This window comes from Conger conger, chromosome 4 (assembly GCF_963514075.1).
Source record: "Conger conger chromosome 4, fConCon1.1, whole genome shotgun sequence".
Classification (NCBI taxonomy): domain Eukaryota; kingdom Metazoa; phylum Chordata; class Actinopteri; order Anguilliformes; family Congridae; genus Conger; species Conger conger.
In genome coordinates this window covers 71486099-71511098 of record NC_083763.1, presented here as the reverse complement: position 1 = coordinate 71511098, position 25000 = coordinate 71486099, and the positions used below count along the sequence as shown (strand labels likewise).

The window sequence follows — 25000 nt, the reverse complement described above, 5'->3', positions numbered from 1 at the left end:
CCGGTGTAGTCACAATAAGATCCGCACAGCCATTGGGCCCTTCAGCTAGGCCCTTAGCCCTGCATTGCTCCAGAGGAGGATTGTCTCCTGCTTAGTCTAATCAACTGTACATCGCTCTGGATGAGAGCGTCTGCCAAATGCCATTCATGTAATGTACTTGGTGCCTGGTGCTTTGGCATGGACTGCTTAGTTTTTAATGGGAGGTTCTGAGACTTTACTCTGGACGTTCTGAGCTCATCCCACCTCAGGTCAAGTGGTCCGTTCGATGTAGACTGGACTTAAGGGCATTCTGATCGGCCAGTTCAAATTGTGAGACGGGTTCAGGTTTTGTAAGTTCAGAACCTTTCATGCACATCTCTGCATTTCTGAACACGTTTTAAAAAAAAATTTTTATTTGAAAAGAACACAATGTGACGTTGGTAATACGTTGGGTTTTTCCCCCTCACCCTAGGCCATTACCCAGCTATAGTCTCTAGGATTTTTATACATATTATTTTGAAAGATTCTTGCTCGACCGTTTCAGGTCTCGCTGGCAGGACATTGCAACTCTCCAGCTCAGAAGCTCCAGCTTTCCGTGGTAGTCTGATGGAGAACGTTCTGCCCACACAGCGCACAGAGGTCCAGGCACAGCCAGCTGAAACCAGCCCAGAATCTGCTGCATTCAGAATCGGAGCGTGTGCTCATCGCAAAAACCCAACGGACAATCAACCCCAAAAGGGAGGCAACCCCCCCCCCTCCCCCTCGACTGTGCCCCAAATAAAATCCCAGAAAATCAAAGGGACCCCTCGTCCTCTCCTCCCATTGGCCAACGAGGACACCGCCTACAGCCCCCAGGGGCAGGGTCAGGGTCTCTGGCTATTCACTCAGAGCGAGAGGGGGCCTGTTATGACAAACAAAAAACAACCAGATGTCCAGCCAGCACAGCGAGCAGCCAGCACAGCGAGCAGCTCAGCACAGCGAGCAGCCAGCACAGCGAGCAGCCAGCACAGCGAGCAGCCAGCACAGCGAGCAGCCAGCACAGCGAGCAGCTCAGCTGAGACCAGTGTTTGCTTTTAGGAAACAACAGGTGACAAATGTCAAAGATGCCGCTACTTGATACAAGACTCCGGTTGTTGCGTGCAGTGAAAGGGGGGCGTGACATTTTATACCTGGACTGTGTCTGCAGATTCTTCCAGGGCCACACTCTGGTATCTCTCTCTTTCCCTCTCCCTCTCTCCCTCTCGCTCTCCCTCCCGTTCTCTAAGCCCCTCTTGTTCTCCCTCCTCCCAGTGTTCTGCCCACTGAAGGGCTCCAGTGTTGGTGAGGTTGGCACACAGTCAGACCGGCACAGAGGAGGTGGAGGGTGAGGTGCCGTCTCGGGGAGCTGCCTGTGCATTGATCCGGACGGAGAGGCCCAGAACCCCCCGGCCCGTTCAGCAGCGATACGAGTATTTTATTTATTATATATATATATTTTTCAAACACTGATGATTCCTTATGAGAACTGCCACTTTTCCACAAACATGTGAGTGCAGGAGAGAGCCTTGGTATGTGGGCTCTGTTCTGGTCTGGAGGGGCCACAGATGGGGGTGAAGCACAAACTGCAGGAAGGGGCACAGTCAGAGGTTCAGCATGTCCTCAACCCTTCCGACGAGTAGTTTCGCAATATCATTATTTTTCTTAAAAATTCAAAGTCAGTGTTTTAAATTGGCAGCGGTGATTATTACATCAGCCTTAGAACGTTCAGTTACTGCAAGAACATTCCATTCACATATCCGTGACCTCACAAAGGGCTAGGAGCTGCTCATCTCCACGGTTACAATGTTTGCGAACCATTGGTCAGCACTTCCTGGTCCCCATAACCCCCGCCCCCCCCCCCCCCCCCGTCCTATGCCCTCATCTGCCCCAAGCAGCTGTCCATGACCACCCCCCCCCCCACCACCACCACCACCACCACTGACTGTCACTCAATTTCAACCCTTCCATTTAAATGACCAATGGTCTGGTGCCACAAAGCCAGCGTTTCATGTGCAGCCCTGTTCCTGACCCCGATTAAATTCATACCTAGATGTCCCCGACATCACCATTTCTACACCGTCACGCCCTCCACCTCCACGCCAATGAGCTTCCCCCCCTTTTTTTTGGGGGGGGGGGGGGGGGGGGGCTGTCTGTCCCTCCAGCCTGACAGTACTCTCATTGGGCATCTCCCCAGGACAAGCATCAACCTGTCAACAGCCGAAAGGGCACAACTGGCACGCACTAATTCACTTCTCTCCTTTCGCATGCCTGCCCTTTCTCCATTGTCTGTTTATTGCGCCATCTCTCCATTTAGTGACGGCAACCGCCTGTTTATTACCAGAGAAAACCTTTGAACTGACCCACAGGACGGAGAACGCACACCTGCAGTGGCAGCGTAGGCACATTCAGAGAACATGCGCACGCAACACGCATGTTTGCACACACTTCTCCAGAAAGAGACTGCATCCGGTTCCTCATTCAAAACTGGACCAGTGGCTGGCAGTTTTATTTGATTATGTACAGTAGCCTAAAGCGGTCACGGAAATGTGTGTGTGTATGCGTATGTACAGCTTGTGTGGTGTGCGTAGTGAGCGTGGATGTCTGAGTGCATGTGTGTGTGTGTGTGTGTGTGTGTGTGTGTGTGCGCGTGTCTGTGTGTGTGCGTAGTGTGAGCGTGGATGTGGATGTGTGTGTGGTGTATGTGTGTGTGCGCGCGTGTCTGTGTGTGTGCGTAGTGTGAGCGTGGATGTCTGAGGTCGTGTCTCTGTGTACCAGTGGTGCCTCTCCCCCACGTTTGAGCTCTGCTGACAGGAGCCTTCCCCTTCCGCTACGTCCCTACCAGTACCAGCTCCTACAAAGAGCCTGCTGTTGTGTGTGTGTGTGTGTGTGTGTGTGTGTGTGAGAGAGTGAGAGTGTGTGTGTGAGAGTGAGAGTGTGTGTATGCGTGTGTGTGTGTGTGTGTGTGAGAGAGTGAGAGTGTGTGTGTGTGCGCGTGTGTGAGTGAGAGTGTGTGTGTGTGTGTGTGCGCGCATGTGTGTGTGTGTGTGAGAGAGTGAGTGTGTGTGTCAGTGTGTGTGTGTGTGAGAGAGAGAGCGCAAGAGAGAGAGACTGTCTGGTCTATCCCTCAGCACCAGGCTCAGATCGCACTGCTCCATTGATCTTGCCTGAAGCAACTGAGTCAACCAAGAGGCGGGGTTCACACTTTTAGATAATTCTTTTGAGTATTTCATCGGTTCCAATACACCAGACAAGTTAATTAGAGCATCGAAAAGCATTTGAATCCAAAACAAGTATGTAAATGACTGAAACTCAAGGCAGCGCGGCACGCCCGTACAGAATAGCGCAGCCAGGAAAATACTCAAGTCAACCATCACTAAACATTACATTACAGGCACTTAGCAAACGCTCTTATCCAGAGCGACGTACAAAGAAGTGCAAAAACATTTTTTGTGGTGATCCTGGGCGAGTTTTCACACCACGAGATAAGAGTGTGAAACAGCGGGCGGGTTTTTTTTTTCAGAAGGTTTTTTTTTTTTTTTTTGTGAACAGAAAGATTGGGGCGCTGCGGTTTTTGGTCAACTGCAGGGCCAACGGACGCGTGCGGTCACCACGGCAACTCCCCCCCCCCCCCCCCCATGCAGGCTCTCCGGGGGCATCAATTATGACCCACAATGCCCATCCATAGCGAGGGGAATGGCAACAGGACGAGGACATCGCCCAACTCTAAATAACGAAGATAAACGCCATGTTGAGGATAACAGGGGAGGTGTAGCGGGTTAGACTCGGACACACAAGTGATGTTCAGCCCCAAAGGGGCTTCTAACTAGGGGCGGGTGGGTGGGTGGCGGTGGGGGGGGGGGCGCTTGAATTTATCTCTCACTGCCTCCAACTGCTATACTCAATTCCCAGATCCCTCCATCCAACACACCTCTACTCTACCGGAAAAGACAAAAACGGCCAATTCCTCTCCTCCAAATCCAGGGAGAGCCTGCCCCCAGAGCCCAATCCCCCCTGCCCCCTCCGCCGACCAGCTCTGTGACATTTAGCAACGTCATCCGGTAATTATGCAAACACATACGTTATGTCACGTGGGAGATCATTTTACAAACAGTAAATCAGTTAGACACCAAAATCTACAATGACTTCCATACTGATCCAAGTAAAACAATAGGATACAAAAATACAAAAAATATGCATGTGGGCCTTTTCAGCCCACTGTTTCAGGGGAGTAGAATTCCTGAATTCCTGCTGCCCCGGTCATCCCTAACCTGCAGAAACATCCGGAACAGAAAACTGTGTCCTCACATCACTTCTCCCCTCTCCAACAGCTGGAGAAACTGGCCCTGGTTCCAGATGTCTCAGGTCCCACATCTGGAACGGCTCAGTGCTCCAGCCTCCCTGTGTGTGTGCGCTACACACCGCTTCCTGCTGACTCAGGATATAAAAAATAGCAGCAGGAAGTCACTGCTGTTGTCATGACAGAATGCTCTATGGTTACCAACATTTTGAATAGAAACCAGAGTGGTAAATGGTAAAAAAAATGGTAAATGGTTGGCATTTATACAGCGCCTTTATCCAAAGCGCTGTACAATTGATGCTTCTCATTCACACACACACTCACACACCAACGGTGATTGGCTGCCATGCAAGGCGACGACCTGCTCGTCAGGAGCATTTGGGGGTTAGGTGTCTTGCTCAGGGACACTTCGACACTGCCCGGGCGGGGGATCGAACCGGCAACCCTCCGACACTTGCTTCTAAAGTCCCTGTAGGGTAAGGTTACAACTGCCCTATCCCGACACCACACTATCCCTGGTTAAAGCAGCGCTAGAATTAGTTCTACTGTTAGTGACATCACAGAAGAAAGTCAGGTTCTGTTGCTGAACTGCAGCGCAGTACTTTTCTGGGCCAAGAGCCTGATTGGTGCATTTTTGATTTCCACATTTTGGATTCTGACTGCAACTGACTTCAGTAGACTGTACAAATGGACAGGTGTTAACAGTGTAAGTTGCATGAAATCATGCCAAAGCAGGGCGCTGGCTAAAATCAACAAAATCACCAAGTCGGTGCCGTTGCCTGAGTCTATGAGAATGTGTGGACCAACGCTGTGAACAGACCGCTGGCTAATTTCACAATAGCACTAACCACCAGCCATTTCACCACAGTTCCAAAAAGCTAAAAACAAAAAGTCTCGGTTGCGACACTCAGTACCCCATACAGTGTCACACAATTTCCCATCAGATCAGCAAGCTCTGCATGTTGTCATCTAGACCCATTACATTTATGGCATTTTGTAGATGCTCTCATCCAGAGCGACATACAACAAAGTGCAAAGTGCACACCCGTAACCAGGGATAAGTGTGCTGAAAGTGAAGGACAATTTCAACTGCTACCAGTACAACAAAGATAAGGACTAGGGCCCATTGGATTATCTTTTTAAAAAATTTTTTAAATGTTTTTATACCGCACCACGCAAATATGAACAACAAACAGCTTACCTAGCCAAACAAAACTAGCAAAGGTATCATCCTAGCGTAATAACACAAGTACAGCCAGCCTAAGTGATGCAGAAACTACATTAACTGAAGAATGGACTAAAAAGTAGAATAAAAGAATTCCATACAATTGACCGAAAATAAACGTGAATTTATTAAGACCACGAGTAACGTTCTGAGCCTAACGCCTCTTCATCAGACTTCATCACACAGGCAGGAACCTCATTCTTAAATCAACTAGCCCCCGCTGTGTATACAACTGCAACAGAGAGTCCCCCTGGGTTTTACTTTCAGATGCGAGTATAAATAGGCGTGTCATGAACTCACCTGCATTCTCAGGTGAAGGCGCAATCTCCATTATTAACACTGATCTAAACGCCGTTCGGCGTTGCTCGCTATTGTGGGGTCCCCAACCGCGAAGCGGGGTGTGTTCCAGCTTTCACTGCCGCCCAAGCACGTCAACACCCGACTCCAACCCATCAGCGTCACCGCGGCCCTCAGTCAAGCCCCGGGTCGGTCTGAACCGGTCCGTTCACGGCGGGGCTGCGTCCGCACCAGGCCTTCTCGGGTAGGCTTCGGTTCTGCACCTTGCTCAAGGGTACAGTGGTGACAGCCGCCAATCAAACCTGCAACTAAGGACTGGGGCGGGGGTTTGGGAGCTGACTCGGGGTGGTGTGCGCCGATTACAATCGTGGACACAGCGCGTGAATTTAAAAATAAAAATAATAAAGAAATTAAAAGATTTTTTTCCTGTTCCACACAAAAAGGACCCGGGACTCAGACAGTTCGGCATACACACCGGCCCTCCAGGACTGGAGTTGCCCAGCCCTGATGTAGAGCCTCACATGCAAAATGAGCCTGCAAGGTCCACACTGTTCAAACAATCAATCAATCAATCAGTTACAACCAATCCCTGCCAATCACTTCAGAGTGTACCTTTACCAAATGATGATACAGAAAAAAAAAACATTTCCTGAGGATTACCAATATATCAGAAAAATTTCAATTGAAAAAAAAAAAGGCTGCAGGCCATCTTCTAAGCGTGTTGAATAGCCTATACTCAAAATCCTTTAAAAAAAACAACAAAGAAAAAAAAACACGAATTGACATAGCTCAAGGGCTGGTCTGGGATTTGTTCTACAACGGTTCTCACTCTGACCCACCGAGAACAACAGGGTGTTCTGGTTTTGGTTTTCACCTTAAAACCAGTGAGCGATTCAGACTAAAATCAGATGAGGTTGGGCAACCATGCAGGCCAACCTGTTTTTAAGTACACAGTAAGACATGAACTGTTAAGTACAAAGTAAGACATGAAACCAGTCGGATCCTGCAGCTCTCCAATTCCTGAAGTGAACAGCACTCCTCTGGCAGCAAAAAAATAAAGCAGAACAAGTGACAACAGAGGCTGGGTGATCATGTGTCAGGGAAAATGTCTGCAACAAAAGGCCAGGTATTGAGGCCACTGATGATGGAATAGTAACGCCTCTTGGCATGGAGAATATTTCTGAATATTTTTAGGGCTGGTGCTTCCCTCAATTGAAGCAAAGGGGGAAACCTACAGCACAGTCATCAGCTTGGGGACGCTGGATACCACATGTAAATACTTGCGGCTCTTGCACTTGATATTGCTCAAATTGAGCGTTACTTACTTCTAGAGAACGCTGAGAAATGGATGCATGCTACTAGATCACTGCAACAGCCTGTTATCAGGTTGTTCCATGAATGGCATTTGGCAGATGCTCTTATCCAGAGTGACGCACAGTTGATTAGACCCCCCTGGAGCAATGCGGGGTTAAGGGCCTTGCTCAACGGCCGAACGGTGCTGTGCGGATCTTATTGTGGCTACACCGGGGATTGAACCACCGACCTTGCGGGTCCCAGTCATGTACCTTAACCACTACGCTACAGGCCACCCTAATACGTCACTTAAGAACATCCAGTCTTATTTAGCTGGCTTGTAGGGCCTTGGACATTTTCCATTAAGTATAGGGCAGAACTTAAGGCTTCGCTTGTAACATTCAGGGCTGGTTGTTACAAGTTTTGCATGGAGGATCTCTTATTAAAATTGAATTTAGTCTAGGACCAGGCTTAATCTGTATCTCAGAAGCAGACCTTCAAGGTGCTACACTGGCCCTTTTACGGAGTCACGCCAAAGTCTGCCGCCCTCCATATGTTCACCACTCCAGCCAGCTACCTGCGGACGCTTCATGCAAGCTGTCCGAAACTGACAGACTGTGCGTCTGTCTGAGCCGGCCAGAGGGGACCCCCAGAGGGCTGCCCAACAATAGATTTTGTGAAACATTTTATGGGCGTGATGGTGGGGGAGGAGCGCCATGGTGCCACTTTGAAACGGGCAGAAAATTAATCTGATCCGGACCTGCTTTCAGCGAACGCTTTCTCCGCACTGCTGCCTCTGGCTGATTGAGTGTATGCCAATGTAAACTGAAGCGCATTACGACACATCCTTTATAAATCTATAAATAAAATTTGATTGATTGATTTTTAGCATGATCCTACAAGCATATAAGCGGTTATATTTGGGCACATCGCATATAAATCAAGAGGACACAGGTGTGAAAGGCATTTTATTCAATAGCTAAAAGGTCAAGGGTGTCTTTTATTAGTTTTTCCTTTTAAATGTCGACCACTTGTCGGCATGCAAGTACTCTATGTTTGGCCTAATAATTGTTTCAGATGTGAAACTGAATAGGTCTCAAGCTTTTGGCACACGGATAAACGGATTTAACCATAAGCACGACAAAACAAATCGACAGGTGTAGTTGCACGGCTTTGTAAAGCACATCTAAACGGACGGCAAAGCTACTGCGATTGACAGCAACTGCTTTCATGCACTTTTGGCAAACTTCCCACACCAACAATACATACCGCTTTCAGCTCCTTTTCGATCTGCAGGGCCCGTTGCACGATGGGGCCCCTTACCGCGTATTCAACTTTTTTCACGTTGGGGTTCATGGTGTTTGTGGTCAACACCCTTTCCCGGTGCGACTTCACGCCGTTTTCCATCCTGGTTGTTTGAGTGGATCCGCCGTTTTCCATCACGGTCGGTTGAAGGGATCCACAACTAATAGCAGTGGAGAACCCAGAAAGAGACCTGCCGATTAACGTTACAGGAGAATCACATTAAGCATCGAATAACCTTAACGTTCATCAATAGCTAACTTATGCCTCTCAAAAAGTCACCAACAGGCACAGCAGTAAATGCTTAATAGCCCACGTGAACTGAAGTGAATATAAAACTGTAAGAATGTCTTCCCGCAATTAAACAGGTTTTATTCAAAGTAATGTTCAATACACGTAAAACTCTCTAGCGTCCTGACAACACAAATAAAGTTCGCTAAATATTGATATATTAGAATATTTCTCTTACCTAACGTAAACTTTACTGTGAGAGGCTTTGCTTGTTCGAAATAAAAAAATCTAAACTGCGCCTGCAACCAGTTTGTCAAACTTGCACGTTGCCTTTAGCCTAACATATAGCTATGCGGCTTCGGCTGAATAGTTAAATTGGCAGGTTTCAAATAAGGAAATGCTGAGAAAATATCACAAACGTCACATAACTGTCACGTCGGTGATTGTTAATCCCACGTGGGCTACATACCCAAGAAGTGTCGACAGATTGCTTTTTCCGATTCCGGGACGAGAGACGCTTTCAAGAACAGCAGCCTCTGCAAACTTGCCTGCTCTAGTTATGCTCTGCTCTTCCCTTTTGTTTCTACCTCAAACTCAGTCCGTCTCCGCAGTTTTTGGGAGGGGACACAGCACACAAGGGGCATGGCACGAAGTTGGAACCAACTCGTTCCTCCCCCTTGGATACCATCCATGAGCTGAGCAGAAGAGGGTTGTAGACGTTGCGATGTCCGGCAAAAGTTAAGCTTGGCTAATTTAAACGTATGTGAAGCTTGCAGTTCGAAGAAATTAGACGTGGAGTTGTAGGTCTATTATTAATTGTATTATTAAGATTATGTTGCTGACTGGGCTACATGAATATAGAAGCTACTGCTCGTGCTAGTTTATAAATAAATTGTAAAAACTTGGTCCAAATTTTAACTAATCGTTTTGGAACATATAGCCTATAGTTTACGACGATGAAGGGCTCGTGCATAACTTCTTGCATTATGTCACGTTAACAGTACATTCGATCTACCTGAGATAACATTGCTGGTTTCAGGAGTTATATGCTGTAGATAACATTACTGGTTTCTGGAGTTATGTGCTGTTTAGTTAAAGATTTATAGCTTCTGTGATATACGTTCCCCGAAACTGTGTAGATAATTCCGCTGTACAACCTAGGTCGCAGACCGCCGCTTTCTCATCCCACTGGCAGTCTGACTGGTGGAAGGATTAAGGGAGTTGAATGGCTGTTTTTTAATCAGTCACACACAGCTGTACCGTCTGCACTGTTAACGTATGCATCATACGCTTGTCTTCTTCCCAGCCTGGCCACGTGACTCGATTCAGGAACACACCTGGCTGCACAGAACTGCTGACTCAAACTCATAGCGATATTCCGCTGTCGTCTGGCGCTGTGCCACCGTCGGGACGCGACAGGTTCGGGCAAGAGGGCGTAAAACAATCTCTTGTTTTCTGCCCTCCTGTTTTAGGATCCTCTTACTAAAAGAGCCAGTGGTCAGTCCGATTCCCGTCTCCCAACAGTAAGCAAGTTCATAATTTAATGCTGACCGTTCCTAAACACTCTCTGCTACAGTCATCCGCACTGAAAGGACCTCCAGAGGAAGTGCATTGACCTGCTGGGTTAATACATGTCAGAAACCATGTGACCTTGACTCATAGAACTCAATGGATTCTCCCCCCCCCCCCCCCCCCCCTCAAAAAAAAAAGTATTTTAAAATCTCAGGTCAACGACAAAGCATATAAATACAGCGATAACACAGATTCATTATGGTTAATTCCTGCGCAGTTTATGGCTACTGAAATCGAGCTAATCGGGAGAGGGACTAAACCGAACTAGCGAGTTACGAGGTACAATAATGGCTACGCGGTAGACCCTGATTACTTGTATATCCTAGCTAATTACTTATGTCATAACTCTTTTGGACATAAAGAGTGGATAATCAACGATGAAAACGTCATCTCCTTGCGGTTACGTCATCGCTACTGAAATATCATATCCATAAATGAAACCTCTGCTTGATTACCAAGTTGCAAAATGGCACGGTGCTGTGTGCAGAAATGGATGGCATGTCAACTAGGCATCGTTTAACCCCTGTGTTTTACCGCAAAAATGAATGGGCTGCTATGGCCGCTTGTCCAATGCATCGTCGTCAAGGAAGTTGTCACGTGATTAAGAACGCTCCATTAGGCGTTTGGAGGTTACTGCTCAGTAAGTACATAGATCTCCATAGGGCTCAGATCACTATCCTGCTGTTGGATGGACCCCTGTCCCATACTCCTAGCCTGGCGGACTTTCAAAGGCCACCCTAACAGTGCAGTCAACTGATGGATGCCTGATAATTTATGTAATGCACGCTCAGACCGCTGCATTCGCTAACACCTGTACACCAGCTTGTTAATGCAGCTGAGATATCTAATCAGTCAGTCATGTGGCCAAGCTTGCATGATCAACAGGTTCAGTTGTTGTTCAGACCAAACCTCAGAATGGGGAAGAAATGTGATCGAAGTGACTTTGACTGTGGAATGATTGTTTGTGTCAGGTGGGGTGGTTTAAGTATCTCAGACATCTGATATCCTGGGATTTTCATGCACAACAGTCTTGAGAGTTTAGAGAAGAATGGTGCGAAAAACAAAAAGCATTCAGTGATGTGGGCGAAAACGCCTTGTTGATGAGAGAGAATGACATTACATTACAGGCATTTGGCAGACGCTCTTATCCAGAGCAACAAACAAAAAAGTCCATACCCATAACCAGGTACAATCCCGCTGAAACTCCTAGAGGAAAGTACAGTGCTAGAAGTAACAAAGTAGATAAAAACTTGAACCTTGTAGATTAATTTCATGGGAACAAACCCACCAAGCAGCAATAAAACGGTTTGGGCAAATACAACACCAGTAAGAAGGGCGATAATTACAATAGACAGCATGCACGGCAAATTATAAATTACAGAGAGGGGAGGAACAAGTTGCAGCCTGAAGAGGTGAGTATGTGCTTCAGCGCACGTTACAACAGTGGTATGCAGAAGAGCATCTCTGAACAAACAACACCAAACCGTCAAGTGGATGGGCTACAGCAGCAGAAGACCAAATGCATATAAAAAATAAGTCATAAATAGAAGTGGTAACTGAGCATATGTTCCTTTGCTGACTGTATACCGTTCCATTGTTGCTCAATTGTTTGTCTCCAATGGAGTCTGGGCTGAGGATCAAGGTGCGTGACTTTGAAGTGCCCTTTTAAGACTTCTGTGCAAATTTCAATGCCCCGTTGTTTTGTAGGTGTAGCTTACAACATTAAAATAAAAACAAGGGCTTTGTTGTCGAATTAAAAGTTGAGAATAGGCCAAAGGTTCTAGAATCACTGTGACAGGTTCCAGAATCACTGCAACATGTACTAGAATTGCTACGACAGGCTCTAGAATCGCTGTAACAGGCTCTAGAATCGCTGCGACAGGTTCTAGAATCGCTGCGACAAGCTCTAGAACTCCCTGTTCATTCTCAGGGCAGTATGGGAGAAGGTGTTTATTAATGAGCTGGTGCATTCATTTTAAGGGTGAGTTTAAGTCAAGTTGGAGAGGGGTGTGTAGAAGTTTGGTAAAGGCAGAAGTGCGTATTGCAGGCTATTTTTACTGGAGGCCGTCCCCTGACTGGCTGTTCTGGGATCGTGGCCTTCGCGAGACGTTTCCTCTGAGCAGCAGGGTGTAGGGTTACCACTCCTGTACACTTATACAAGCGTACACCCCCCAGCCCCCCAAACTGCTCTCAAACTGCTCACGGTTTCACATGCACCTCATTCAACACCGCAGAGTTGCATTGTGGGAAATTCTCAGTAATGATGTTCGTTTTTGTCTACATAATTGTCAGATGCCCTGCTCACGTTCACAGACCAAAACCATTTTGTCTGTGGCTTCAAAGAACAGTGCCTCTACCAAACATACACAGCAAAGCTCAGCATTCAATTTTATTTTTTCAGCATTTGTATTAATTTCTTAATAACAAATGAGGCAACAGTGCCGTGTGGTGTGGTTATCCAATAGGTGACACCTTAGGTTTGGATTGCGGGCGGAGCAGTACGGTTATATCCTGGAGCAGTGTGTGACCTGAACTGCGCCAGTCAATATGAAGCTGTATGAACGGATCCCATGCAAAGCCTCCGTCGCATGCCCCTTCTATGGGTGCCTGTTATGCAAAATAAACAGGGTGATGTAATTAAGCCACATTTAGTGTAAGTGTAGCAGTCCCTGTGGAAAACACTCCGCATGCAGCCAGGAGCAATGGAACGATGGGGAAACTTCGAATTTGAATTTGGAAAAAGGCTTTGTTAGGGAAAACAAAGTGTATTTTCTTTAAAACAAGGGGCCACAGTGGTCTGCCTGCACTAGGCCCAGGCCGCTAACAGGCTGTTGAGGTCACCCAAGGTCATCCTCATAGTCCTGACAAGACTGATTTTGTCCTTAAAAAGCATACTCTGACCTTTTTTTGTTTTTGTAACTGTACACTTCTGAAAGCCAATAAAACCTCCTGTGGGCTGCAGTTGACGGGCCCGGTAATAGAGTAGGATATTGACACTGATGCGGTCGGCCAAGCGGCCTTTCGTGCATCGGAGGGGAAATTCACCCAAATTTTGGAGGTTATCGTAGTTTATTGACCCCTTCCCCAAGTTAAATCGCTGTTATGCTGGCTTTGGCTGATGCGAAAAAGGAAACGCATGTCACTTGGGAAGCTTTTTCCAGCACGGGAGATGGACGCCTTTAGATTTGTGTGTTGTAAATGTTTTAGCTCTTCGACCGCAATGGCCGAGTGTTGCATAGGAGCAGCACCGTACTTCCCAGGGGCCGCGTGCTGGCCCTTTGGGGGCCGTTTCCTGTCCGACCAACTGGGGATCAGAGAAGGAGGGACAACGAGGAATGAGAGAGAGAGAAGGAGAGACTGAAAGAAAGGAAGGAAGACTACGTGGGGTTTCCCATGTCAAAACACGGGGCTTGTGTGACCTACTTGTACAACTTCCAAGTGATCCATGTAAGTCGACTCTTAATAGCGTCAGTTAGGCCCTCTCTTAGGAGACGATAATAATATCATAATTCACATGCTGTGCAGTACTGTGGATCTGGCTCTGTGTCCGAGTCTCACTGTAAATGTACTCGTTCGCCTCATCTGGGTGTCCAGGTTTCATGAATTCAACCGATTACACAAGGAGTTCCCAGCGTCATTAAGTAAACAGCGATTCAACCGGGAGGGAGAGAATAAAGCAAACACAGCTCATGTTAGCTAGTCTGTTTATATTATTCTTTCCCTTCAGCTTGATCGAGGACAGGCGTCAGCAGTTACAGCATAGTGCGGAGATTAAAGTGGAAAAAGTCACTTTACACATAGCAACAGACACACACTTAATAGCACAGCTCAGGGACATTGTAAATGACTGCAATGTGACATTATGGTGACATTAAATCTATTAAAACAGTTTGGAAAAGCTATCACTGACATCACATACAAATACACACTCAGTGAGCTCTTTATTAGCTAGTCACTTCTAGTGCTGTAGCCTATCCACTTAAGAGTTCTGATGCGTTGTGTGTTGTAATGCATGGTTATTTGCATTACTGTCACCTTCCTGGCAGCTTTGACCAATCTGGCCCTTCTCCTCTGACATGTCTTATGACCAATGCGTTTCTGTCTGCAGAACTGCTGCTCACTGAATTATTTATTTAGTTTTTTGCACAATTCTTTGCAAACTCCAGAGACTAGTGTGCGTGAAAATCCCACCAGTTAGCAGATATCGGCAGTTTCTGCGATACTCAAACCACCCTGTCTGCCACCAACAATCGTTCCACATTCAAAGTCACATAGATCACATTTTTACCCCATTCTGATGGTTGATGTGAACATTAACTGAAGCCCCTGAGTATGGTACCGTTTTATTACGCTTCTATAAAGTACTTTGTTACCTGAAGAGCAGTCTACAAATGAAGATAGTATAAGATGTTATACGAGTACGGGTGTTGAGATTCAGTGAGGTGCACTGCAGTGATGGCACCTTGTTGTTGGAGGGCCCTGGGGCGGGAGAGGCAGCAGCACAGAGCCCAGCTCTGCCCTCTTCCCCTAACCCCCCTCCAGCGCTCACCCTGACTGGCACAGCCAAAGGAAACCGTTATGTACGAAACGCCCCACACGTGATCAAAAGCCTCGAGCCGCACAAACACCTGTCACTCAGGGGTGGGGGGTGTTGGGGTGGGGTAAGGCCAGAGAACAGAACAAGTCCCCCCCCCCCCACTGGTCCCAGGTCAGTGCCTCAGCAACACCGCGCACAGTGCAGGATTAGCGGGCACTGACCCCAGATCAGCAGGGGAGGCAAGTCAGCTGAAACCCAACGGCTTGGAATGCAGACCAAGAGGGGGGCAAAGTGAGGGAGGGAGGTGGAGGGAAAGAGAGAGAGGTAGAGGGAGGGGAAAGGGAGGTAAAGAGAGAGGGAGGGAGAGGGAGGGAGAGGAAAAGAGGGAGAAAGAGGTAGAGGGAAAGAGAGAGAGGGAGGGAGAGGAAAAGAGGGAGAAAGAGGTAGAGGGAAAGAGAGAGAGAGGGAGGGGTAGAGGTTAGCCAGAGGAAGGAATGGCGGAAGAGCATGTGAAGGAGATTTGGGGGGGGGCAGCCCAGGCCCTCGGGTGACACCTGATCTGGGTGAATGTGTGGAGCAGGTCCACGTGACGGTCACTCCCTGCCGCGGCTTCGCCTGCGTCAGAAGAAGTGCGTCTTGAGCGCGTGCTGCTCGCTGGGCTGGGCGTGCGTGCGTCTGCTGTCCCGCTCAAGGTCAAAGGACCGGAGACGTCGTATTTCACACGGCGCACCGCAGACATGCCATTGTACAGCTTTTCATGCAAAACAGCTGCGTTTTGCATTGGGCTACTTTGTGTCGTCCATTTGCATGGACCCTTCGCTCAGCGGCAATATGGAAATCTGGGATCGCACATCTGTCCATCAGAAAGTGTATAATTTTCTATTACTAATAAAGGGGATGGGCCCCCAAACTAAAAAAAAACTCACCAATTATTAAATTGCACATTTCTTCTTTGTAATTAATCTCACGTCCGCCTCTAAACTCAACATTTCTATCACATTCTCAACACTGTAAAATTGAAGTGACGATTTCAAAACCTTGAGAGGACTGCATTACCGACATTGACCACAGCGGGGGGGGGGGTTTGAGGACCCATAGTATTTCAGAGGAGGAAAATGTCAAGCTGCTTGCGCCCTTTGCTTTAAGGCCGGTCACTCTTGCGCATTTATGCTGCGTGTGCTATTTCTGCAAAGCACTCTCAGGGTAAAGCCGGTCACACCGTATTTAATCACAACTTAACATGCGCTTCCCTTCACATTGCACCGCAAAACCAATGCACAGAATACATTACATTATTGGCATTTGGCAGACGCCCTTATCCAGAGCGACGTACAGTTGATGAGACTAAGCAGGAGACGATCCTCCCCTGGAGCAACGCAGGGTTAAGGGCCTTGCTCAAGGGCCCAACGGCTGTGCGGATCTTATTGCGGCTACACCGGGGTTAGAACCACCGACCTTGCGTGTCCCAGTCATGTACCTTAACCACTACGCTACAGGCCGCCCCTAATACAGAAAGAGCATAAGAAAGCACAGGACGGCACACTGTCATTATTCAATATAATTTATTGTAAAGTATTTAAATAAACTCTAAATTATATAAAGATCTTTTTAAGTAATCTGACAAATAAAAATGGGGGGGAAAAAGGGGTAAAGATAAAAAAATAAAAATTGTGACACACGCCTACGCCCGCGCCCCCCCTCCCCCTCCCAGTACAGGAGACATGTGGTTTCCTCACAGCGCCCAAAGCAGGGAAACCACAGAAACGCAGAGCACAGCTTCAATCAGAGTAAAACCTCAACCGCTGAGAGGCCGCTTCTGCTTACGCAGCATGCGCACAGTAAACAGTGTGAGAGCAGTGTAAGTATAGTGTGTGGTGTAAGAGCAGTGTGTGGTGTGGTGTAAGGGCAGTGTAGGTGTGGTGTAAAAGCAGTGTGGCGTAAAGGCGGGGTAAGTGTGGTGTAAAGGTGGTGTAACTGTGGTGTAAGAGCAGTAAGTGTTGTGTAAAGGTGGTGTAACTGTAGTGTAAGAGCAGTAAGTGTTGTGTAAAGGTGGTGTAACTGTAGTGTAAGAGCAGTAAGTGTTGTGTAAAGGTGGTGTAACTGTAGTGTAAGAGCAGTAAGTGTTGTGTAAAGGTGATGTAATTGTGGTGTAACTGTGGTGTAAGAGCAGTGTAAGTGTTGTGTAAAGGTGGGGTAAGTGTGGTGTAAGAGCAGTGTAAATGTGGTGTAAGTATAGTGTGTGGTGTAAGGGCAGTGTGTGGTGTGGTGTAAGGGCAGTGTAGGTGTGGAGGTGGTGTAAGTGTGGTGTAAGAGCAGTAAGTGTTGTGTAAAGGTGGTGTAACTGTGGTGTAAGAGCAGTGTAAGTGTTGTGTAAATGTGGTGTAAGAGCAGTGTGTGGTGTGGAGGTGGTGTAAGGGTGATTTAAGAGCAGTGTCAGTGTTGTGTAAAGGTGGTGTAACTGTGGTGTAAGAGCAGTAAGTGTTGTGTAAAGGTGATGTAATTGTGGTGTAAGGGTGATGTAAGAGCACTGTAAGTGTGGTGTACCTCCCACTTTTTTTTACCAATTACCTTTTTTACGATGACCATTTTAGGGCCTTTTACAGCCTTACGGTTCATCCTGCACAGACTGCCCAATGGCTGTCAGCAAAATCACACCTTAGGAGATCAACTGTGCTGTGTCTGAAAAAAACAACTAATATTACCTTCACCTTTAAACCTTTACCTTTACACCTACCCCCCCGCCACATCAAAAATAAAAGAATCATTCCATACAAATAAGAAACAATATTCACACAAATATTCCACAAGGTCCACAAAAAAAAAAATCAGGTTCAATTAAAATAAAAAAAAGAAGATATTACCGACATTTTAACAGGAAATGACAACAACATGAATCAATCAAGGAAGAATAAAAACAAAGAACAGTCTTTGCCCGATACTCAGCGTGCATGAGTTTGACAGCTGATGGGGAGCGGTGAGCACGTTCCAGAACCTTCTCAACCCTCTGACAATACGGCCAGGTGCAGTACCTAACTTTTTCAGGACTTTGTCCCCCCCCCCCCCCGTCTAACTTCAATGCAAGCATTAGCGAGCGGGAACGCGTTAGTCGGGGAGAGGGTGACGGACCTCGTACAGTCCAAAGACCACGCGTGTAAAAGCGCCACACAACTCTGTGCCAAAGCGTTTAGAGCCACAGCAGGGAGCGGTTGTGAGCGCCTGGGACATGCAACCTGGAACCCGGTTTCAACTGTAGGACCGTGTACCAGAGACCGCATCCACACCTTAGGTAGGCCAAGTTCAGTAGGCCTACCTTCTGGGCTGTCACAATGTTTAACCATTTTATTTACAGACGGTAAACAATATATCATTTTTCAAGCAGAAAAAAGGAACGTGTATATATCGGTCCATCACGTGGATCCGCAGGAGGGGAAACCTGCAGCGCCCCCTGTTGCTGGTATGAGGAACAAACCAAAAGCAGAAACCCCCCCCCCCCCCCAAAAAAAAACCCCTAAAGCGATTGGAACTTGACAGGCACACAGTGAGAAAAGATGGCTCCTGTCTTGGGGGAGGCCCCACTGCTTTTGTCCTCCACGGTGGGGGGTGGGGGTGGGAGGTTTTGGGGGTGTTGGAGAGTCCGCAGGAGCAGGAGCAGGAGTGCAGTCTGGCACAGTGGTGCACAGCGCCCCCTGCTGCCCACAGGCTGCATGCACAGGGGACGCCGAATTAAACTGAACTGAAACATTCCTGGAGCAGCCCTGTAAAAAAATATCATTCATTTGGTACAAACAACCATTTGGGAAAAATACTTTTGTGAAATGCATAAACTGCAATTCAGTAATCACTAAAATATATACCATTTTATGAGCACTTAACATCTCATTCCTTCATCTCACAGTCTTTTTTTTTTAAACCAGATCTGAAAAGCGTTAAAGTCATGTATCATGGAATGTTATTCTAAAGAAAAAGGTTTCATCTGTCAAAAAAAAAAGTATGTAAAAATACAATAAAATCAAAATTTCATAAGTTTTGGACTTCACTAGAGTTCTTGAACTGTAAGTCTTTGCAAAAGCCAGATGTCTACATGATAAAACGGCATCTTAGGATCTGTATCTCCTGTGGAAACAGCCGATATTTCTACAGTCACATTAAGAAGAATCAAACATGAAACCCATGGAACTAAAACAATAAATAAATCCATTCAATATAAATCTTTAATTCCCGCCAGTATATCACAGTTATATTCATGAAATGGTCACACAAAATAACTGCTGCTTCTCCCCCATGATCAAATATCAACACAAATATAAATTAAATCATGCCCCATCAATCAGTGAAAACTTGGACAAATTACGAGACGTATCAGGTCCTGCCAAACTGACCAGTATATAAGAATCAGACACGAGAAGGCAAACAACTGAAAAGCAAGATGAGACCGAGCTCCTGACTCTCAAAACAAAAGTGTTGCTTTCCCACAAAATATCGAGCAACTATTGAACGTTATGGAAAGTAGTTCCATAAGTAGTTGGGAAATGTGACTTTACAAAGACTTCAAACTCAAAATGATTTTTACTTAACAGGAAGGAAAAAAACAAAAATCTTTGATTCAACACAAGTCTAGTCTAGTCTCGTCTTGCTCGATCTTAATCTCCTGAAAGCGTTTTTCTTCAAAGGAGACTGAAATGATTGAGTGTACCTAATAAAGTGCTCCAGCTCAATTTCACTCTGGGAAACTGAGAGAAGGTCAAATCTCTCAGAAATTGCCGTACAAACCTTCATTACTAAAATAGAAATAATTTACAGATCTTCGATGTATACATTTATAGCAATAATTTAACATTTCACTTTGCGTATTTTATTTTATTTTTTAAGAACGACTTCACTGGGGATTCTTTGCTAGTGCAGAGCCGGCACGGTGAAATGTGTAGTTCACTCCATGGCCAGCGAGTGGCAGCACTGAGGCTTTTGCTGCGCCCTGCCCTATCGCGATTAGGAATGTTCCGTATTCTAAAGTGCTCAGATCTTATCATTGGTCTCCATGATTTCATGACATCACAGCTGTATTAGGTCTAAGATAAATATGTGAAAATATTAACCTGCCGTCTAAATGACATTTGAACCGACAGCTGCTGTGGCCCCCGTTAAGCCAGTCCTATCTGAAGTGAAAGCTGGCGTTTAATGTCAAAATGAAAGGTAGTTTAAGGAAAAAAATATGTATAAACACAATGAATCAAAAAAATAATATAAATCAAACAGCAGATAAATGATTTTAAACAAGGTAAAAAAAAAAAATGAAATTGAAATTTGGGTGCGGTGGAATGGTGTTGCTGTATGGTGCTGGGAGATGCTGGTAGATGCTGTTTCCCATGAAAAATCGGGCATTCAGATACAGACGGACAGCTGTATCTACAGTGTGTGTGTGTGTGTGTGTGTGTCTACATGAGGCCACAGCAAGGCTCTTTGGTGTGTGTGTGTGTGTGTGTGTGTGTGTGTATATAGGTGTGTGTGTGTGTGTGTGTGTGTGTATAGGTGCGTGTAGTGTATAAGTGTGTATAAATGTGTGTGTAACTACAAGCCCACAGCAGGGCTCCTTGGTGTGTGTGTGTGTGTGTGTGTGTGTGTGTATCTACATCAGCCCACAGCAGGGCTCCTTGGTGTGTGTGTGAGTGAGTGTGTGCATGTGTATGTGTGTGTGTGTGTGTGTGTGTGTCTACATCAGCCCACAGCAGGGCTCCTTGGTGCTGGCGTTCTCCTCCTCGGGGGCTCTGAGTTTTAGGAGGGGGGGGTCTCCGCTGGCGGGGGTGAAGTAGACGGCGCTGGGCGTGGCCGGGTCGCGGGCGGGCGTGTCCGGGGGCGGGCCGGGGGCGGGCTCCTCCTCGGCGGGCGGCGGCAGGGGCGGGGCGGGGGCGGGGCGTTTCTGCAGCTTGGCCGCGGCGCGTTGGCGTTTCAGGTCGGCCAGCGTGTGGTGCGCCTTCTCCCGGCCCGGCCCGTCCCCGCCCTCCCCCGGGGTCAGCTGGTACGAGGCGCTGCGGTCCTTTCGCCCGCCCGCACGCAGCTCCCCGGGAACCAACGAGGACGGGGGCGCCGCCCCGTTGCCCAGGCTACTGTCCCTCTTCCTCTCCTGCCCCTCCTCTTCCTCCTGCCCCGCCCAGGAGCCAGAGCCCGGGGCCTGGGAGAGAGACGCATTTACATTATATCACATTTATATTTGTGTATGTGCATATAATACACATATACAATATACACAGTACGTACATTATATACACTCACTGAACACTTTATTAAGTTTCTTTTTTCATTTATTTACTGGTCTGTTGCCGTAGCCCGACCACTTGAAGGTTCAGCGCTGTGTGTTCAGAGACGCTCTTCTGCATACCACTGTTGTAACACTGGTCTTCTCCTCAGACCTCCGTCATTAACCAGGCGTTTCCACCCACAGAGCTGCCACTCACTGAACGTTCACAGTCAGACCTGAACCCTGAGTGAGAGTCGGTCACACAGCAGGCCCGTGGGGCCAGGGGAGAGGGCGGTCGGGGCGGGCTCACCGCGGAGGCGTGCGGGTCCAGCTCGGCGTCCGTCTGTCTGTCCTCGTCCTCGTCCTGCGGCTCGGGCTGCCGGCCGCGCTCCCGCCACACCATGGCCTCCTTGTGGTGCTCGCGGCGGTACAGGCTGGATCGCTCACTCACGCTCACGCGCCGCACCACCTTCCTGCAGCCAGGGGGCGACAGAGAGCCCTCAACATCACGCTCCATGTCTCTCATTCCCCATCATCTCTCTCTCTACCGCCCCCCCTCCCCTCCCTTCCCTCCCTCCCCTCCCTCCCCTCCCTCCCTCCCTCCCTCCCTTCCCTCCCTCCCCTCCCTTCCCTCCCCTCCCCTCCCCTCCCCTCCCTCCCTCCCTCTCTCTCACCCTCCCTCCCTCCCTCCCTCCCTCCCACCCTCTCTCACCCCCTGCTGCCGGTGCTGGAGACTCGTCTCTGCAGGGAGCCCTTGTGTCGGTCCTGGCTCTTCATGATGGCGTCGTGCTTGTGTTTCAGCTCCAGGAGCTTGGCCCGCACCTCGTCATCCGCGCACACGTCTGCCGGGCAACAGCGTTACCACAACAACAACAACATCAGCAGCCAGACCAACACCCGGCAGTCAATATCGCTGACGAACCAGCACTAAAGTAAGCAACAGAGCATGGACGCATGAGAGGGGGGGGCGGTGGACTTCATTGGGGATTCTGTGTAATATGCTTGTGCAGAGCTGGCACGGTGAAATGTGTAGTTCACTCCACTGAGGCTTCCACTATCGCGATTAGGAATGTTCTAAAGTGCTCAGATCTGATCTGCACCGAGCCCCTACTGTACAGTGGGTCATATCGGAGGGGGTCCCCACTCACCCAGTGGGGTCTCCTCCAGGACAGACTTGGTGTTGAGGCTCCCTCCATGAGCCACCAACAGCTCCACCATCTGGATCTGGGACGGGGGGGGGGGGGGAAAGAACGCGGTCAGCTCTGCGTGTCCAACGCCGCTCCGCAGTGCGTCATACGCGACGGCGCCATTAGAATGTTCTGAACTGAGCGTTCTAATGTTGCCGTCACAACCGCCACCACCGGGGGGGGGAGCTCTAGAACACCGGCTTAGGATTCCGAGAAAAAAAAAAAAAAAACATTCCGAAGAGCCTGCTCTTCAGAGGGTCAGATCGGGCCCCTGGCGGCCCCCGGGGGGTGCTGCCCTCACCTGTGCCCAGCAGGACGCAGCGTGCAGCGGGGTCCAGCCGTCGCTGTCCTTCTGCTCCACCTGCGCCCTCTGCTCCAGGAGCAGCTCGCCCACCGCCTGGTAGCCGTTCGCCGCTGCGATGTGCAGCTGTTGGGAGGGGGGGGGCAGAGATAAGGCAGCGTCGCGGTACAGTGGTTAGGGAGCCGGGCCTCTGAATCAGGAGCTCCTTTCTATCAGTAGCCGATTCGGGCCGTTCTACACCAACTCCAGGGGGGGGTTGCTCCACAGCACCTCTTGGATCCTGTTTCTCTTTCTGCGTGTCGGTATATGATAATGAGATATAGAGAGTTTTGTTTTGTAACTTCGTTATCTACCAACACGCAGAGCAGGGAGAGGGGCTGGGGAGCGGCCTGCTGGTGTGGGGATGTGTCGGCTTCTCACTCGTCCTTCTCAGACGAACGCGATACCAGTCAGATAAAGGCGAAATCACCGCTAGCCAAGGGAAACAACTTAACGGGCTAACTTGAGGGTTAGGTCGCGGTAATCTGCTCCCAGCCTTGGCTTTCCTGCACTTCACTGTGCTTTTACCATCGAACTCACCGAGCTAACCTCGCTGCACACGGAATGGCTCTGTTTCGGCTCTGTAAACAAGGCAGCTGGACTCTTTAGCCAATCATGGACTTCGGTGCCAAACATACTGAGGTATTGTAAGCTCAAATGCTTGTCTCTGGTTAAGGGTTCCTGCTAACAAATACAGCACACTGTCACAGTGCTGCACAGTACTTGCTCGTAGCAGCGTAGTTTTTGACACACTCGTGTCTCACACTGGATAGCCAGAGGATTCGGGGCGTCCGATGCCCGCAGTAACACGCTCTCTCTCTCTCTCTCTCTCTCTCTCTCACCAGCGTAGCTCCCTGCTGGTCCTGTGCATTCAGGTCGGCTCCACTCTGGATCAGAGACCGCACGTCCGCCAGCATCTCTGCCTCTTTAACCCCTCTGCACTCGTCAATGCGGTTCTGAGTTATACCTGCACAACCAGAGACTGAGTTACTCCTGCACTCACACGCGCACGCTCTCACACGCACACACGTAAACGCACACGCTCTCACACGCACACGCACACCCTCACTCTCACACGCACACGCACTCACACCGAGTTATACCCGCACACGCACACGCACTCACACCGAGTTATACCCGCACACGCACACGCACTCACACCGAGTTATACCCGCACACGCACACGCACTCACACCGAGTTATACCCGCACACATAAATTACACACAAGTTATACCTGCACACTGAGAGACTCAGTTACTCCTGTTCCTATAGATCGGCCGTCCTGTATGTTTTCACTCAAACCCTAACAAAGCTCACCTCATTCACCAGCTAGAGATTGTGTTGAGCTGCTAATGAGTAGAATCAGGTGGGCCAAATTAGGGTTCGAATGAAAATCTACAGGATGGCAGATCTCCAGGAAACAGATCTGGGTCAAATACATCATTGTTTTGGATTCAAATACTTTTCTGTGCGTGACTGATTTTTGCCTGGTGCAGTTGAGGCAACGAATGGGACCAGAAGTTTCCAGAGTATGTCATGGGTTCCAGTACGCCAGACCAAGCTCAGTAAAGCGTAGAAAAGTATTTGAATGCCGGTGACGCTCTGCTCTCCACTGACCCTGCTCTGCCATCACCACCTCCATGAGCTCCAACGTGGCCTCGTCCTCACACAGGTCATAGGGCATGTTCCCGTCCGCGTTCACGGCCAGCAGGTCGGCGCCACTGAGCATGCCCAGACAGAGCGAGCGAGAGAGAGAGAGAGAGAGAGAGAGAGAGAGTGAGAGATGAGATGAGAGTCAGGAACACTGGGGTCAGGGGTCACATGCACACAGAGAGAGTCAGAAGCGCTGGGGTCAGGGGTCACGCACAGATAGAGAGAGGAGTCAGAAGCACTGGGGTCAGGGGTCAGAGGTCATGCGTCACACGCAGAGAGAAGTCAGGAACACTGGGGTCAGGGGTCACGTGCACAGAGAGAGAGTCAGAAGCGCTGGGGTCAGGGGTCACGCACAGAGAGATAGAGAAGTCAGGAACACTGGGGTCAGGGGTCACATGCACAGAGAGAGAGAGGAGTCAGAAGCACTGGGGTCAGGGGTCAGAGACATTGGGGTCAGGGGTCATGCACACAGATAGAGAGGAGTCAGAAGCGCTGGGGCCAGGGGTCATAGAGGCTGTGGTCAGGGGTCATGTTTCACGCACAGAGAGAGAGAGGATTCAGGAACACTGAGGTCAGGGGTCACGTGCACAGAGAGAGAGTCTGAGACGCTTGTAAGAGGTGGAAAACACTAAATGTAGCTATTCAGCTACCAGTCCAAAACTCATAAAATTAAAATAAAATGATTTATGAATGATAGGCTTCAATAACTACTACCCATTTACCAACAAGCTAGCTAGACTAATTTTACTAAGCAGACTCCTAGCATTAGCTAAGAGGCCTTAATATGACAATGGTCATCAACCTCTGTGAAATTTAAATGAAAAACACTAAAGCAG

General features: G+C 48.5%; 2 protein-coding genes across 5 annotated transcripts in view; both read right to left on the bottom strand.

Moving 5' to 3' along the window:
- Positions 1–9854, bottom strand: part of LOC133126315 (alanine aminotransferase 2-like) — a 19099-nt gene extending 9245 nt beyond the window's left edge. The window contains exons 1-2 of one of the 4 annotated variants that reach the window (XM_061238396.1): positions 9112–9854; positions 8379–8574 (exon numbers count right to left, since the gene is read on the bottom strand). In XM_061238396.1, coding sequence (XP_061094380.1) covers positions 8379–8549 — 171 coding nt within the window. In that variant the 5' untranslated portion in view covers positions 8550–8574; positions 9112–9854. Of the gene's footprint in view, positions 1–8378; positions 8605–8880; positions 9038–9111 lie in introns of those variants that run through there. The other 3 variants (XM_061238394.1, XM_061238395.1, XM_061238397.1) reach the window with 3 other exon arrangements.
- Positions 9855–20458: 10604 nt separating this feature from the next.
- ppp1r16a (protein phosphatase 1, regulatory subunit 16A) overlaps positions 20459–25000 on the bottom strand; it is a 10158-nt gene continuing 5616 nt past the window's right edge. The window contains exons 4-10 of the mRNA XM_061240339.1: positions 24129–24232; positions 23353–23477; positions 22472–22597; positions 22132–22207; positions 21696–21825; positions 21294–21456; positions 20459–20917 (exon numbers count right to left, since the gene is read on the bottom strand). Of these exons, the coding sequence (XP_061096323.1) occupies positions 20459–20917; positions 21294–21456; positions 21696–21825; positions 22132–22207; positions 22472–22597; positions 23353–23477; positions 24129–24232 (1183 nt within the window). The remainder of the gene's footprint in view (positions 20918–21293; positions 21457–21695; positions 21826–22131; positions 22208–22471; positions 22598–23352; positions 23478–24128; positions 24233–25000) is intronic.